At 61.0% G+C, this 13802-nt stretch overlaps 1 protein-coding gene across 1 annotated transcript; it reads right to left on the bottom strand.

Annotated features, from left to right (window-relative positions):
* Window positions 1-3057: 3057 nt before the first annotated feature.
* On the bottom strand, window positions 3058-7791 carry RTN4RL1 (reticulon 4 receptor like 1). Its single transcript, XM_062592824.1, has 3 exons — window positions 7613-7791; window positions 7147-7201; window positions 3058-4731 (listed from the first exon to the last, which is right to left on the bottom strand). The coding sequence occupies exons 1-3, from the start codon at window positions 7789-7791 to the stop codon at window positions 3058-3060; spliced, it is 1908 nt and encodes a 635-aa protein (XP_062448808.1).
* Window positions 7792-13802: the final 6011 nt, after the last annotated feature.

Below are 13802 nucleotides of genomic sequence, written 5' to 3'. Positions count from 1 at the left end.
GAATTGGTGACACGGGAGAAGGTAATGGCTGATTTGTTAAACAGTCATTTGGAGTCTGTTCTCACCGAGGAGGAGGAGGCTGGAGGGCAGCTCCGGAGGGGGCTCGGGGCCGGCAGGGAGGCGCGGAGCGGCTCGCGGGGTCGCGCTTCGCCCGCCTGCGCGGGGCGCAAAAACCGGGGTTTTGCCGAGCGACCGCGCACAGCGACGAGGCCGGAAGCGCGGGGCCGGCGCTGCGAAGCTCGTTTCTGCCCCCCGGGAAAGGAAATTATCCCCGGTGCAACGGAGAGCGCAGCCCCGGGAAACCTTCCCGCGCCGGGCTTGGCGCCCTGAGACGGGCGGACGATGACGGAGACTCTCGGACTGGGAGCGCGGGGAAGGTCGAACTCGAAGGGCTGCAGAAATCGTTGTTTTGGCTTCGGTGAAATGACGCTTCCGGGGAGCGCGTCTCGGAGCGGCTTTCCGAGGAAAAGGAACTGATTTGGAAATGGTAATGGGGGCGGACGGAAAGTGAGCATCGCCCAGGGAGCAGCGGGGAACGTGCTCGAAACTGCTGAATTGCGATGGCAGTTTAGACCGATAAAGTAAAATAAATAAATAAAAACTATTCTGAACTTCCTGTAGGTATTTGGCTTTCGTCCTGTCCGGGAGGATAAGAAAGATGCAGCATCGGGTTTTTTTGTGTTTTCAAAGCATGTATGAAAAGCTCTGTATTAGCAATTACGGGATGAAACTGTGGAAAAGAGGTACAATGGATAGAAAATTGGCTCCGGCTCAGGAAAGGGGATTCGGCAGCCGCGAGTGCATTTCCAGAGGCGCAGCCTGGGGTCTGCTCTGGGTTTGTTTATCTGTTTAGTTATTCTTTTTCTTTTTTTTTTTTTAATGGAAAGGATTTGCCTGAAAACCCCAAAGTTGGAGCATTAAAGCTCACCAAGGTAATCGAGCGAAGAAGGGGAAGGCGGGTGCGTGGCGAAGGACTCGTCCCCGGTGCCGGGGAACGGCAGAAGCGGAGGTTGCGGCGGGATGGACGGACGGACAGACGGACGGAGCGGTGCGGCGGGGAAGCTTCGAGCCAACGCACCGGGAAGCGCGCGAGCATCAGAAAGCTGCAGTCCGGGTCAAGAGCCACCTGTGATTTAGCGGTATATCGCGTTCTCCCTTCCGGTTTTTAAGCAGTAGCCTTCGGTGCCAGGAGCTGGAGCACTTGATTGACAAGGCTTGTAATATACCACGGAGTTGCCTTTATTTTCCCTACGTGTGAAAGGGAAAGATACTAAAAACATAATTACGGTTTTGAGCCAGGTGTAGTCTGCTCTAATACAATCCATCTCGAAGCCTCTCCGTAGTGCTGGCTGCACCCACGTCATTTATAAAACATTAGCATCTCCTGCACTGACATTTCGCTCCTGTATTACAGGAGTTGCACAGAGGCTTAAGAAAAAATTAATAAAGTGCTTCTCTTCTTCATGCTCCCACTGAGAGCTTTGATATCCAGGGTATGAAACGAAATAACCAACATAACAACATTCCCCTCTTCTAAGGGACAGTGCCAGGCTCGTTCGGTTGCTATTGGTTATAGAGAGGAGGACGAGAGGGAGCTGTTTCGGAGCACGGATTATTTGTTCTGGCTGCATTGGGCATCCCTTTAGTGGAGGCTTCGAGCCCTCTGGGCGGAAGAGTTTGGATAGGAGCGGGGAAGGCTTGAAGTAACCTTCCCCGTTTCTCCTCCCGGATATTTCCCCCAAACGGTAGTTAAAAACGGACCGTGCAAGGCTCCTAAGCTGCCTTGCTTGGAGGGTTTTGCGCACGTGAGGCAGACAGACGGACGACGCTGCCTGCTCCCAGCCCCTGCAGCCGCCGGCCTGTTTCCTCCGCGTGCCGGGAAAAGCCCCTTTTCCATCGCCTCCGGCCTCGCGGAGACCAGCTCCGGGCCAGCAACCCGCTGCTCCCGCCGGCACAGCGTTACGAAATGAAAAACAGCCTTTGCTCTTGTCCAAGATCATTTTTATTTCCCTCGTTTCATTAACCTCAGCGTCTGCTTTGTCTCACGTCCCCGGGGACGCCGCTCCGACGGGGAATCGGCGTCGACCGCGGCATCCAGGCAACCCCCTTCCCGGGGCGCCGACCCCTCCGCGGGGCAGTTTGCAGCGGGATTTCCCCCCCCCCTTGCTCTGGCTCTTCCCGCGACGCAGCCGGCTCCCCGCGCCGAACCCCCCGTCCGGGCGCGCGGGGACCCCGCGAGCCGGCGCGGGCGGCCCGGCCCGCGGCACCGCTGCCGCTCGCCTCCGTGGGGAAAGTCGTACGCTTCCTCCGCTATAAACTCGACCGTACAATCCTTAGTTCTGCAGATATAGTTCCCGTATAGTTTATAAACATTATAAGACGTACATATGGATAATTGGGGGGAAGGGGACCTGTGCATTTTTTTTTTCCGTTTGCTTTTTTTTCTTTTTTTTATGTGTGAACATGGTTACAAAAAATCGCACCTTTTGCAGGTACCTCATTTCTTTATAAGTTTTTTTTTTTTCGTTTCCACCGCTAGTCAGTCTTTCCTTTGGTAGTTGGCTACTCCAAGGCCAGCAGGCGAGCCCTGTTCCCCGACGAGGCCTGAGATATTCGGGGTTTGGAGATTGTCTTCGAAAGAGATTCCCAGCCACCTTTGGCCTGTGAGTTTGGAGCCAAAAAGGGCTTAAAAAGTGGGAGAACCAATGTCCTTACTACATAATTACACGTGTCCTCGCGCTCGCTCTCGGGTAGACAGCGTAGGCTTAATCGGTGATCGTTTTTACAGCAATTACGTCCCTTTCGGTCATCGGAGGGGTCCGTTCGGCGCGCCCTCGAATCGGCAGGCTGTCGCGAGAGCACGGCCCCCGTCCGTCCGTCCGTCCGTCCAGCCGTCCGCCCGGCCCGTTCCCGCCGCCGGGACCCGGTGGAGCCGCGGCGGCGCGCTGCCCTTCCCGGGGCCGGACCCTCCGCCGGGCGGAAAAAAAAGGAGGAGGAGGAGGGGAGAAAGCGCGGCGGCGGCGGCGGCGGAGCCGGGATGGCGGCGGCGGCGGCGGCTCAGCGCAGCACGGCCGCTAAGGCCACGAGGAAGGCGAGCGGCGAGGTCCCGGGCACGGCGGCGGCGCCGGCGGCCCGCTGGACGCCGCTGGGGGCCCGCGGGGGCGGCCGCCGCGTGCACTTACCCCTGCGCCGGGGCGGCGCCGTCGGCATGGCGCCGCGGCCGAACTTGTGCTGGTAATCGGGCGCGCGGTCCGGGAGCTCGGGCGCGCTCTTCCGCGGCCCCGGCGAGCCCGGCCCGGCGCCGCGGTGGCGGCCCCGGTGGCTCGTGCAGTTCTTGCCGGGCTTGCGGGAGCCGGCGGCGGCGGCGGCGGCGGCGGGCTGGCTGCCGTGCAAGCCGTTCTCGGCCCCGCTCTCCTCGCCCTTCTCCTTGGAGGGGTGGTGCGGGTGGCGGTGGGTCTTGGACGCTCCTCGGTCCGCTGTGGAGAACGTGTGGGTCTTAATCTGGTGGAGGGACTCGGCGCCCGAGCAGTTCCTAAAGTCCTCGGCTCTCAGCGCCTTGAGGTCCTGGCCGCGCAGGCGCTCGGGCGCCTCGCACACCACGCTGGAGCTCGAGCCCCTGAACCGGCGCAGCCACTCCCAGAGCGAGCGGGCTTGGCAGTCGCAGCCCCACGGGTTCCCGTTGAGCCGCAGGAACTCCAGGGCCCCCAGCGGCGCCAGGCAGTCCCCCGGCAGCTCCGAGAGGCTGTTGTTGAAGAGGAAGAGGGTGGTCAGTCGCCGGAGGTCGTGGAAAGCCCGCCTGTGAACCCACTGCAGCTGGTTCTGGTGCATGAGCAGCCGGTCCAGGTTTATTAGCCCCCTGAACGTGTTCTGGTGGAGGCTCCAGAGCTTGTTTCCGTGGAGAAAAAGATGGCTGAGGTTAACCAAGTCAACAAAAATATCGTCCTGAAGGAACTCGATGTGGTTGTCTTGCAGGTAAAGGTACTGCAGGTTGTGGAGGCCACCGAAAATCCCGCTGGGCAAGGAACTCAGCCCGCACTTGTACAGGTACAAGGCGTGGAGTTTCACCAGCCCTTGGAAGGTGTCCGCCGCCAAAGCCCTTAAGTAGCGGTTGTCCCCCAAATCGAGCTCTTCGAGGTTTACGAACCCCTCAAAGGTGTTGGGGTCGATGAAGGTGATGTTGTTGGAGTAGATCCAGAGGGTGACCATGGAGGGGCTGAAGTGGCCCCGCAGCAGCAAGGTGATCTGGTTGTTCTGGAGGAAGATCCTCTCGCTGTCCTCGGGGATCCCCTCGGGAATGGTGACGAAGTTGTGGGCCTGGCAGCTGACGGTCATGGGGGACGGGTAGCACACGCAGTCGCTGGGGCAGCCCCCGGCCACCTGGACCTTCAGCCCCAGCAGCACGAGGAGCAGCTCCGCGAAACCCCCTGTCCGGAGAGAGGCGAGAGCGGGGTCAGGCCGGGTTAAGGCGCCGCGCGGCTCGCTCAGACCCCGACCCTCGCCGCCGCGGTCGCCAGGCCGGGGATCCCCGGGGAAAAACGCGCCCGAGGATCGACGCGGCAGGACGTGCGGAGCGCTCCCGGCGCCGGAGCTTCGCCGGGCGCGACGGCGGCGCGTTCGCCGTTTGCACCCGGGCGACGCCGGAGCACGGAGACTCGGCCGGGTCTCGGGTTCACTAGGAAAATCCCGCCAGGCGCAAGCGCGGTGCTGATCCGCCACGCGCGGCGGCTGTTCCTGCAAACACCAAATCCCCGGGGCCCGAATCGACAAACCCCCTGCGAGCTACCCGGCAGATTGCACGTCGCTCCCGGGCGTTTCCCGGCCCCAAGCCGCCGAGCTAGCGGCATCGCCGAAACCAGGGTAGAAAACGGCGCCGAAACCGGGCGGCGGCGTTTAACCTCTCCGCGGGCACCGCTCCAGCCGCGCAGGTCGGAGGGAACCGAGCCCCGTCGGTCCCCTGACGAGCGGGCGTTTACGAGCCTCAGGTTCCCGGGGAAAAGCAGCGAGTCCCGCCGCAGCGTTGCTCCGGCTGCAGCTCGCGTCTCTCCGGGAGTAAGGCAGAAGGAAGAAAAGCCGGGATGTCTGTCCGCCCACGTACTGCAACTCGGAGGAGAATTCGGAAACGGAGCAAGGTTGAGCGCTTACGGAGAAAACATACACGTGGGCAGGACTGGAGAAGAGGAAACGTGCTGGGAAGAGGGAACGGGTGGATGCGCCCGGGGCCCGCGGTCCTGCCGAGGACGCTTCCCCTCCGAGCCCGTGAACCCTGCTGGCTGCCTCATGAGAAGCGGGGACGGTCGGGATTTTTAGATCCGGATGCGAGACCTCCCTCTAGAAACCAGCAGGTCCCGCTCGCGGCGCCTCTGCAACCCCGCCGTGAGCCCGGCCCCGCTCGCGGTGTCCTTCCGCATCCCCTTGCTTGCGACGGAGGTCGCGGTGATTGGGATGAATTCGCTGGACTGTCCAAACCATTTCCCATGCAGCCTCTCTCTAATTGGGCATTAATTAGGCATTAGTTAATGAACGCTTGAAATAATTTATCTTTGGATGTGTCCAGTCTGCAGTCTTACTTTTAACAGCGTTATCCTCATTATTAGATTAACATCATTATAAATGTTCTTCATTACCTGCTTGTTTCCATTGTATTAGCCCTATTATTGAGAGTGAAAATCACTCCCCCGAATGCATTATTGATGAGTAAGGACTTTCTATATGTAGCACGGGATTAATTGTTATATGGCATAATGCATTTAGCGTTAAGCCTCAATTTGTGCAAGAGCTGAAACGGCCGGGAGACTGCAGACACCTGGAGACAGCATCCTTGTCCAGACACAGCAAATCTTCCCATTCGGCCTCTACCAGACCGTGTTCCTCCCCGCGCCGGTGCCAGCGCAGGAAGGCAGAGAAAAAGCTGGTTTTTCCAGCCAGCATCACGGGGCCGGCTAGAACAGCCGGGACCGCACCGCGCGCCTCGCCTTCGACCCACATCTTCTCCTCTCCGCCCGGACGAGCTCCGCGGGTCACGGCCCGTGCGACGCTGCGGCCGGATCCCGTGGCCGGGAGCGAGCAGCTCGCTGCTCTCCCGCGTCTCCCCCAAACCGCCGCCGCGTGGGGCGAGCCGGGCTCGCGCAGCTCGTCGGCCGGCGCCGCGCCGCTCCTGCTCGGGCTGCTGGATTGATAAGCTCTTCAGAGCAAAGCCCTCATCTTCTGGTTGTTGATTTATGTGTTTTTACTGCCATAAAACACTATGTATAGCCACTACATAATATAAATAATAACACTTAACCGGAGCAAGCTACGAGTGAGGCTGAAGCATCCAGCTTCTGCTCGCAGTCAGTATTTTCCAAGAGGCAGGAGCTTACTCATCCCTCGCGCTCTTCCGAGGCCGCGTTCACACCCGGTGTAACGCTGCCAGCTCCGGAGTTTCCTGCCCCATTCGCACCCTGCATCTAGCAAGCGACGCCTCCCGACCCAACCCCGAGCAAACTGGGGCGCGGAGACGCGGCTGCGCCCCGCAGCGCGGGGAAAACGCGCTCGGAAACTCGGGAGCAAGCTCAGGCCGGGCTGCTCGCGCTGGAGAAACCGCTGGCTGCGGAGAAGCAGCCTCAAATGTTCGCAGTTGCATATACCCGCGGAAGGATGATAAAAGGCAAAGCCACAGCAGAGACAGCAACTGGGCGCCAGCCAAGAGCAGAAACTCCAGATCTGGGACGTTTTGACAAAGCAGTGTCAGACCTGTGGTTAGTAGCTGCGTATACATTTTATATATATATATATATATATATATATATTTTTTTTTTTTTTTTGCAACACCGAGGATAAAATAAACAAGCCTGTCCTGACCGTCACAAAGCCTGCGTGCCCCAGCGAGCAGCAGCTCGCTCTCAGCCTCTGCGCAGAGCCCTGCCGGAGCCGGAGCCGGCGCCAGAGCCGGCAGCATCCCGGCTGCGCCCGCTCCCTGCGGCAGCCCCCCGGCAGGCCTGGTTTGGCTCAGCTTGCCCTGCGAGCCGCCTTTCAGCCCGAGCCCAGCATCCCCACATCCACCTTCATCATATATACATATATATATATATATATATATATATTTTTTTTTTTTGTTTTGCAAACAGCATCGTAAATAACTGACAGCTCCCAGCTGTTGGGAGTTACGGTTTCCGACGGAGTGACAGCTGCTCCCAATCCCCCAGTCGTCACCCCGGCAGTTCTGGAACATTTCAGCGACATAAAAATCATTGGAGATAATTTCGGTTTTGCATAATTTGGTTAGGCAAGCTGTGATTTAATGGCAATTATGACCTCCGAGGCAGAAACTGAGCGCGGAGGCTCGGGGCTTCTTTAGTTGGGGGTGTCGGGGCTCTTCCAGGGAGAAGGTACCACGAGGAACAGATCCTCCACCAGCAGCTGGAAGTCGTGTCCCTTTGCCAGCAGGTGGAAGGGAGGAGGAAGGAGGATACAAGGAAATTCAGTGTATTGCTAGTGAAGAAAGACTTTGGGAAGAAGCTGGTGCCAAAAGATGCACGAGAAAAACGTTTCAAAGAGAAGCTAGGAAGAGGCTTGACGGGGGGAAGTGCTGTAGCCCCTGAGAGCTTCCCGAGCCCTCGTGCAACACCCGTACCTGGCACAGACCTCCTCCTCCTCCTCCTCCTCCTCCTCGCCCCGGCCCTGCTTCGACAGCCCCGATAAGGGCTGAAAGGCAAATCCTCCTCGCGAGGGGAGACGCCGGGCCGGGCCGAGCCGGGCCAGGCCGCTTGCGGGCACCGCTGGTGGGTCGGAGCCGCTGCCGCCATGCTCCATCTCGGGGGTTTCTCATGCTCGGAGCCACGTTGCCTCCGTCCCGGGCGCTCCCCGAGCCCCAACTTTGCATTTTCCCCTGTGCCGGCTGGGTAGCAATTAGCAGGCATTGCGTGTTTATCGATTCTTCTGGCAGGCGGCTTCCAGGGGAGAGCAGGGTCGCCCACCAGCAGCAGTGGTGGCTTTTGGCCGGAGCCGAGCAGGTCCAGCTTTCTCCAGCCCAGTCATTGCCTGCATTTTGCCGGGAGATGAAGCTCAGGACAGAGACGTAGGGTCTGCAAAACCCCCGTTCCACCCCAAAATCGGGTCCTGCGGCGAGTCGCGGGTTCATTCTACGTTTGCTGACCCCATAGCTGGAGCTGTTCGCCTTCCCCCCAAAGTCACGGCCAAGGTCACCTGGAAGTTTCTGGAGCTCGGTCATTAACTCCGATTGCAGTCGGAAACCAGACCATAAATTTCTTAGTGTAATAACGCAAAAATCAATAGCTCTGCTTGAAACAATAGCTTTGTCTTCCATTTCAGCCAGGTCCGATGTCTCCCCGCGGGCCGCGTCCCTCCGAGCCACCCCGGCGGAGCGGAGCGTGGGGCGCCGCCGCCGCCGCTGCCCCTCCGTCCCCCCGGCTCGAACCAGCCAATTTATTCCTCTCCCGCAGTCAAACCTGAGGATGATTTAAAAAAGAAAAAAGAAAGGACGCCGAGAAGGGAGCCTTTTACGCTCCGTCTCTTCGACAGCCCATCCGGCGCTGGGTCCCTTAGGCTTTCCGTGCCTGCAGAAAGGCTTTTAAAGGCGAGGGATGCCCGAGCCTGCACCTGCTGGCGCGGACCCGTGGGAAAATTAAAAAAAAAAAAGGGAAATCTGCTCTTTTCCAGGCCTGGCTTTGTGGGCGCAGGAGGCCTGGCTCCGCTCGCCTGCGGGTTTTCCAGGGTTTGCACTAGCACCGGCTCCAAGTGTACGTTGAGAGGCAGGGTTGTCTTGCGCGTGTTGGTGGAGGTGTGATCCTCAAAAACAAATTAGCACCGATTCCCTTCTATATAGAGCACAGCCATCAGGGAATCGCTCCTGAATTCACAGCGAAGGAAAGCAATAAGGCTTCCAGCACGCTAATCCTCTCCGCGAGCAGCCCCTGGACTCACTCCCCCTGCTGCAAGCACCACTGGAAATTACAGTTGTGTTGAAAAATAATAAATAAATAGCGAAGTTGGCAGGGTAGGTACTGGTCCAAAGGATTCGTACCCTAACGTGGAAGTCCCTGTTTAATTAGCACTCCTCTCTCTCGGTGCCTGCGTCTCCCCCGCTCTCTGTTCTTGCTAAAGTAAATAGGAAAAAAAAAAATAAAATAAAATAAGGCCAATGGTGGAAGTGGCTGTGGGACTGGAAATGCCGATATGGAAACTTGTTTCATTTAAATGCTTGTTTCAGGCCTAATATATGCAGGAAACAGAGGGAATATAGAGTGTGTTTTCCCCACGCAATCCGCTCTACTTAACCCCAGTTTGGAATAAGCCTTTTGCTGTACTGGTACCCTTGGCGTACGGGGGGGGAAGTGGCTCCGGCTCCCGCCCAGAGCCGGTCGTGACAGTCCCAGCGCTGCCTCCGGGCCCGGGGCAGGCGGAAAACCGGCGTTTTGGGGAAAACCATTCAGATGGGCGGCCGAACCTGCACGGGGGGGCGAAGTGGGGCGGGGGGGGGGGGCAAGACCTCCCTCTCCCTGCTGCGTGGGAGCTTACTGCGCGTCGGCCCCTCGTTTCCAAAAGCCGCGCGGAGCTTCCCGAAGCGCCGCCGCCTCGGAGGCGAAGGGCACGGCGGGAACGGGAATCCCGCGGGAAAAGCGCCGGCGGCCGAGCCGGGAATGGGGAACGAGGGAATCGGCAGAGGCCGCGGAGCTCCTTGGGTCCTCGGGAAGGCGGGAATAACCGCAGTCGCGCCGGAGGGGAGCGGAGCCGCGGAGGACGAGGGGAGGCGGCGATCGCCCCGGAGCGGCCGGCGGCCCGAGGCGGGGTGAGGGGCACGGCCCTTACGCGACGTCTCGCGGGGACGGGAGGCCGCTGCCGCCGGACAGCCCGCTCCCTTTCATCCCTTCGCAGCCTCTCCGCGTTTCGGATTTGCTGGATGTCCTTGCGTTCGGCGGATGAGAGGGCGACCGGGAGCCCGCCGCGCTCCTCCTCTGCCGATCCGCCGCGCGTAATGCCGCCTGCAGCGGCGGGGAAGGAGACTGACGGGCGGGCATCAAAGCCGCCGGCTCCGGCACATTTTCTTCCCGCAAAAACTAAAGGGATCGTGCCACCCGGAGCCCGGCGGGCTGCGAGCCCGGCCTTGAGCCTTGTGCCGGGCAGCGGACCCTTTCCCCGGGCGAGCGGCGCCGGCGGGGACGGGGCGGGCTCGCCGGGGCCGAACGGTGCCCTGGGCCGAGCCGCGCAGCTGGCGCAGGACTTCTCGGGTGCCCCGCGAGCACCCTGGCTAACAGGCTCCGGGACGCGCTGCCGGCGGCGGCGGGCAAGCCTCCCGCTGCCGGCCCCTGCGCCTCCGTGCACGAAGGCCGAGCAATTACGGCGCGGGGGCTGCAAGGTCTCCGGAGGATAATTTCGATTAATTACAGCCCAGGCGGGATACGGGAGCACCAGGAGAGGGAGAGTGGCTGCCATCGGGGATCGTTTCAGGGCCCCGGGAAGGGAAACGGAGCCGGTGGCTCGGCTGAAAGCCGCGGTGGCGGAGCGGGCCGGTTTGCGGGGCAGAGCACGCCGGGGGGGTGGGGGGCTGCCCGGAGATGGGAGCGGGCGGCGAACGGGAGCGGGCGGGCGAAGCACCAACGTGCTCAAGCGCCCGCTGCGTCGGGGCCGGCGGGGCGCGAGGAGGAGCCGGCGCTGTCCCTCCCGCCCCAGCCCGCCGCCGGGCTCGGCGACTTCATCCTGCGTTAGGATCAGATTTAAAAATAATAATAATAAAAAAAAAAAAAAAAAAAAAACAAGCAAACAATGTTCTGGCTTTTGCTGTAACTGGCCAGACTCCCGTTTAATGCATCTCAGCAGCTAATGGCCTGGCAGCGGCGGCTGGGGACCGCGGCGCTGCTGCGCTCTTCTGCCCGCCGTCCCTTGGCCCGCCGCCCCGCTGTCTGCGGAGGCGCTGCCGGGCCCCGGGCGCCCCTCGCGTCGCTCCGGTCGCCTTCCTCCGAGCTAATCGGTGCCCGTTTCTCACTAAGCCGTTATAAATCCCGTTACGATCCCTCCTCCGCTAGGGACCAGCGGCGAGCGCGAGGCGTACGGAGGCTCGGGGCGAGCGCAGCCCCGCACGCGCCGGCGCTCGCCCGCGTTTTACCGAGTTAAAACTCCACCGGAAACAGCAGAAACGGTTTGGCGTTTGCGTGTTGTTGTTTCTAAGGAAAGGAAGGAGCTTGGCATCAGGAAAAGAGAAAGGCAACTGAGACGCTCGTTAAAACCGAGGGGCTCCGGTTCCCTGCCCAAACGGGCACGTCTTCTCCGGAGGCGCCCGGCAGCTTCGAAACGCCCTGCCAGACAAACCGCTCATCCCCCTGACTCTGGCTAAATTCGTGGCCCCCGACATTTTCGCTGGAAACAGGAAAGAGGGAGCAACTCCGTCCTGACGTCTCGCTTCCCATCCGATCGCTGCCGGTACAATTTATTCCTGCGACAGCATCTGCCGCTTTCACGGGGTTTTAGCCTCAAGTGCGAGCCGTCTTTGTTAGACCCATTTTCGAGGCTTTCATCATTTGAGTCGCAACATAAAAGGCGTTTAACCACGGCTGCTTGTAACCCCGGCCCGGGAGAGGCCGGGAGCGGGGCGCCTGCGTGCGTCCAAGCGCGCCGGCTGCCCGATCCGTATTAAATTACGGGGCTCCAGCACCCCGGGGGCCGAAGCGGGGCTCCGGGAAGGGGCCGCGGGAGCCACCGGCACAGTGCCGGGGAGCGCGGGAATGGGAGGCCTTTGCACCCCCCTCCCCGGCTCAGGAAACAGCCCCGGAGGCTCCAGCTGAGCCGCGCGGACCGCGGAGGGGGGACGGGGCGGACGAGCCACCAGCCCCAGCCGTCGCATCGCCTCTCTCTGCGCTCCACCTCCCTTTGCAGGTTTGTTACATCGGGAGCCAATTTCGACACCATTTCTCGCAAGTGGCTCCGCCTCGCAGGTGTGTGGAATTTATTCGAGATAAAGAAAACCATTACAGAGAGACAGCAATCTTCAAAGACCACCTCGGAGACCTGAGAGAAATACAAACACTAGCCCGTGCAAATGCGCAATTAAGTTTCAAAATACTTGTGTGCCATGAAAAGCGCCGTCCCTGCAGAGAACAGGCCTTTAAGGCAATTTTCCCCAACGCTATTCAGCGTTTACTCAAAAAATGCCTTCTAAAAACAACATGTGATTTTCCCGCGCTCCTCCTCCTCATCCTCCTCCTCCCCCCGCCGCCTTTGCTCACTCCCTCCCTGCCAGGTGCCAACGAGGAGGCAGCTCCGGCACGAGAAAAAACGTTTTTCCCTCGTTTTGGGAGGAGGCGATGGACTGGCGACGCCGGAGGCTTCTTCGGCTACCGCGGCCGCCGGCCGGGAGCTGCCAGCGAACAGGCTTTGGGGAGGGGGTCACAGATGCAGGATCGCAATTCCCGGAGGGAGATGCCGGCGCCGAGGCGGCTCCGCCTGGGGATTGCTCGGCCGCCGGCCCCGGCAGAGTCCCTTATTCGCGGGTCGCTCTGTGCTCTAATTAAAACTGCCTAATTAACCTGTGGAACGCACTGCCACAAGGTAGCGGCGAGGCCAGGGGCTTAGCGGGATTCGGGGGAGGATTATACGTTTAAATGGATAATGAGAACATCTGCCGTTACATTAGCCGGGATCAAGCAGAATTAGGGATAAGAGCCGTCCCGTGCCGGGGCGCGAGCCAGCGCGCCGTGCCGGCCGCCCCGCAGCGCGGGAACCTCTTTCCGGCAGCTTCGGGGCGCGCGGGGGCCGGCGAGCGGGGAAGAGGGCCTTCAACACCCCCGACTCCCCCTTGAAATGCAATCCCGCCTCCCGGGGTTTATCTCGTGGCGGCGCTTCCCCTCCTCGCGCTGCCTCGGCGCGCGTTGACCCGCTGTGAAATTGCGGCCAGGCGCGCTGAATATTTTAAGAGCAGCAATGCAGTGGCGGCCGCGCGCCGGGGCGGCTGCCGCGAGCAGCAAGGCAGGCCGGGAGCCGGGGCCGGGCCCTCGCCGCCCCCCCTTCCACCGCCAACCCATTAGCACAGTTCAGGGAAACCTAAAAAATTCAGGAGACGCTGAAATATGCAGCGTTTCGCTCTCGCTGGAGAACGGCGCGCTCCGCTTCCCAGCTGCTCCGCCGTCGCGGCTTGTAAATAAGCGGCAGCGGGGAGCTGCAGGTTCGGAGGCGCCCGGGCACCTCGTCCCGCCGCGGGCAGAGCCCCGCGACCGCCGCCGCGCGCCGGAGGGGCGACCGCAGCGGCTGCATCGGACCTGGGCGCCCCGCGGAGCCGCGCGCGCCGCGAGCCCCGACGCAGATGCCTCCTTCAGCGCTTTTGGTATCTGGGGCACCGAGGAAGCAGCGGGAAAAAAAAATAAATAAATAAATCCATATTTGCATAAACCTGGTGAGAGCGGAGCCGGCGCCGGCCCCGCCGCCGCGCCCGGAGCGGCGCCCGCCGCCGCGGCGCTGCCTTGGGGCGCTTGTGCATTCCGGGCGGAAGCGGCCAGATTAATCGCCTTGTGCTGGTTCTGTCACCCGCCGGGATGTATTTTCTTCCTGGAATTTACAAGTAGTTCTGTCGGAGAAATAAACAGCCGGAGATAAAAATTACATTGTCACCGCGCAGGTGTGATGGATGCCAGCGCCGAGCCCTCGCCGCGGCGAGGGGAGCCGGGGCGCCCCGGGGAGCCGCCGGCCGGGAAGCGCCGCGAGCTCCGCTCCGCGCCCCCGCGTCGCGGCATTGCCGAACTCCCAGGAAAAACGGTGCCCGGGGAGCGCCAGCTGCAAGGAGCATCCAGGACATGGGTGCGGGAAAAAGGCCCCAA

The sequence above is a fragment of the Rhea pennata genome, chromosome 20, assembly GCF_028389875.1.
Source record: "Rhea pennata isolate bPtePen1 chromosome 20, bPtePen1.pri, whole genome shotgun sequence".
Lineage (NCBI taxonomy): Eukaryota > Metazoa > Chordata > Aves > Rheiformes > Rheidae > Rhea > Rhea pennata.
This window is presented reverse-complemented; position numbering and strand designations above follow the sequence as displayed.

What these genes read in the sequence shown, in the direction of transcription:
- RTN4RL1 (XM_062592824.1), bottom strand. Translation starts at nt 7,791, where the DNA reads ATGGAGCATGGCGGCAGCGGCTCCGACCCACCAGCGGTGCCCGCAAGC. An exon ending in GAGGAGGAGGTCTGTGCCAG is followed by an intron (nt 7,202 to 7,612) that starts GTACGGGTGTTG and finishes GAAATGTTCCAG; the next exon opens with AACTGCCGGGGTGACGACTG. An exon ending in CTGTCACTCCGTCGGAAACC is followed by an intron (nt 4,732 to 7,146) that starts GTAACTCCCAAC and finishes TGGTGTTTGCAG; the next exon opens with GAACAGCCGCCGCGCGTGGC.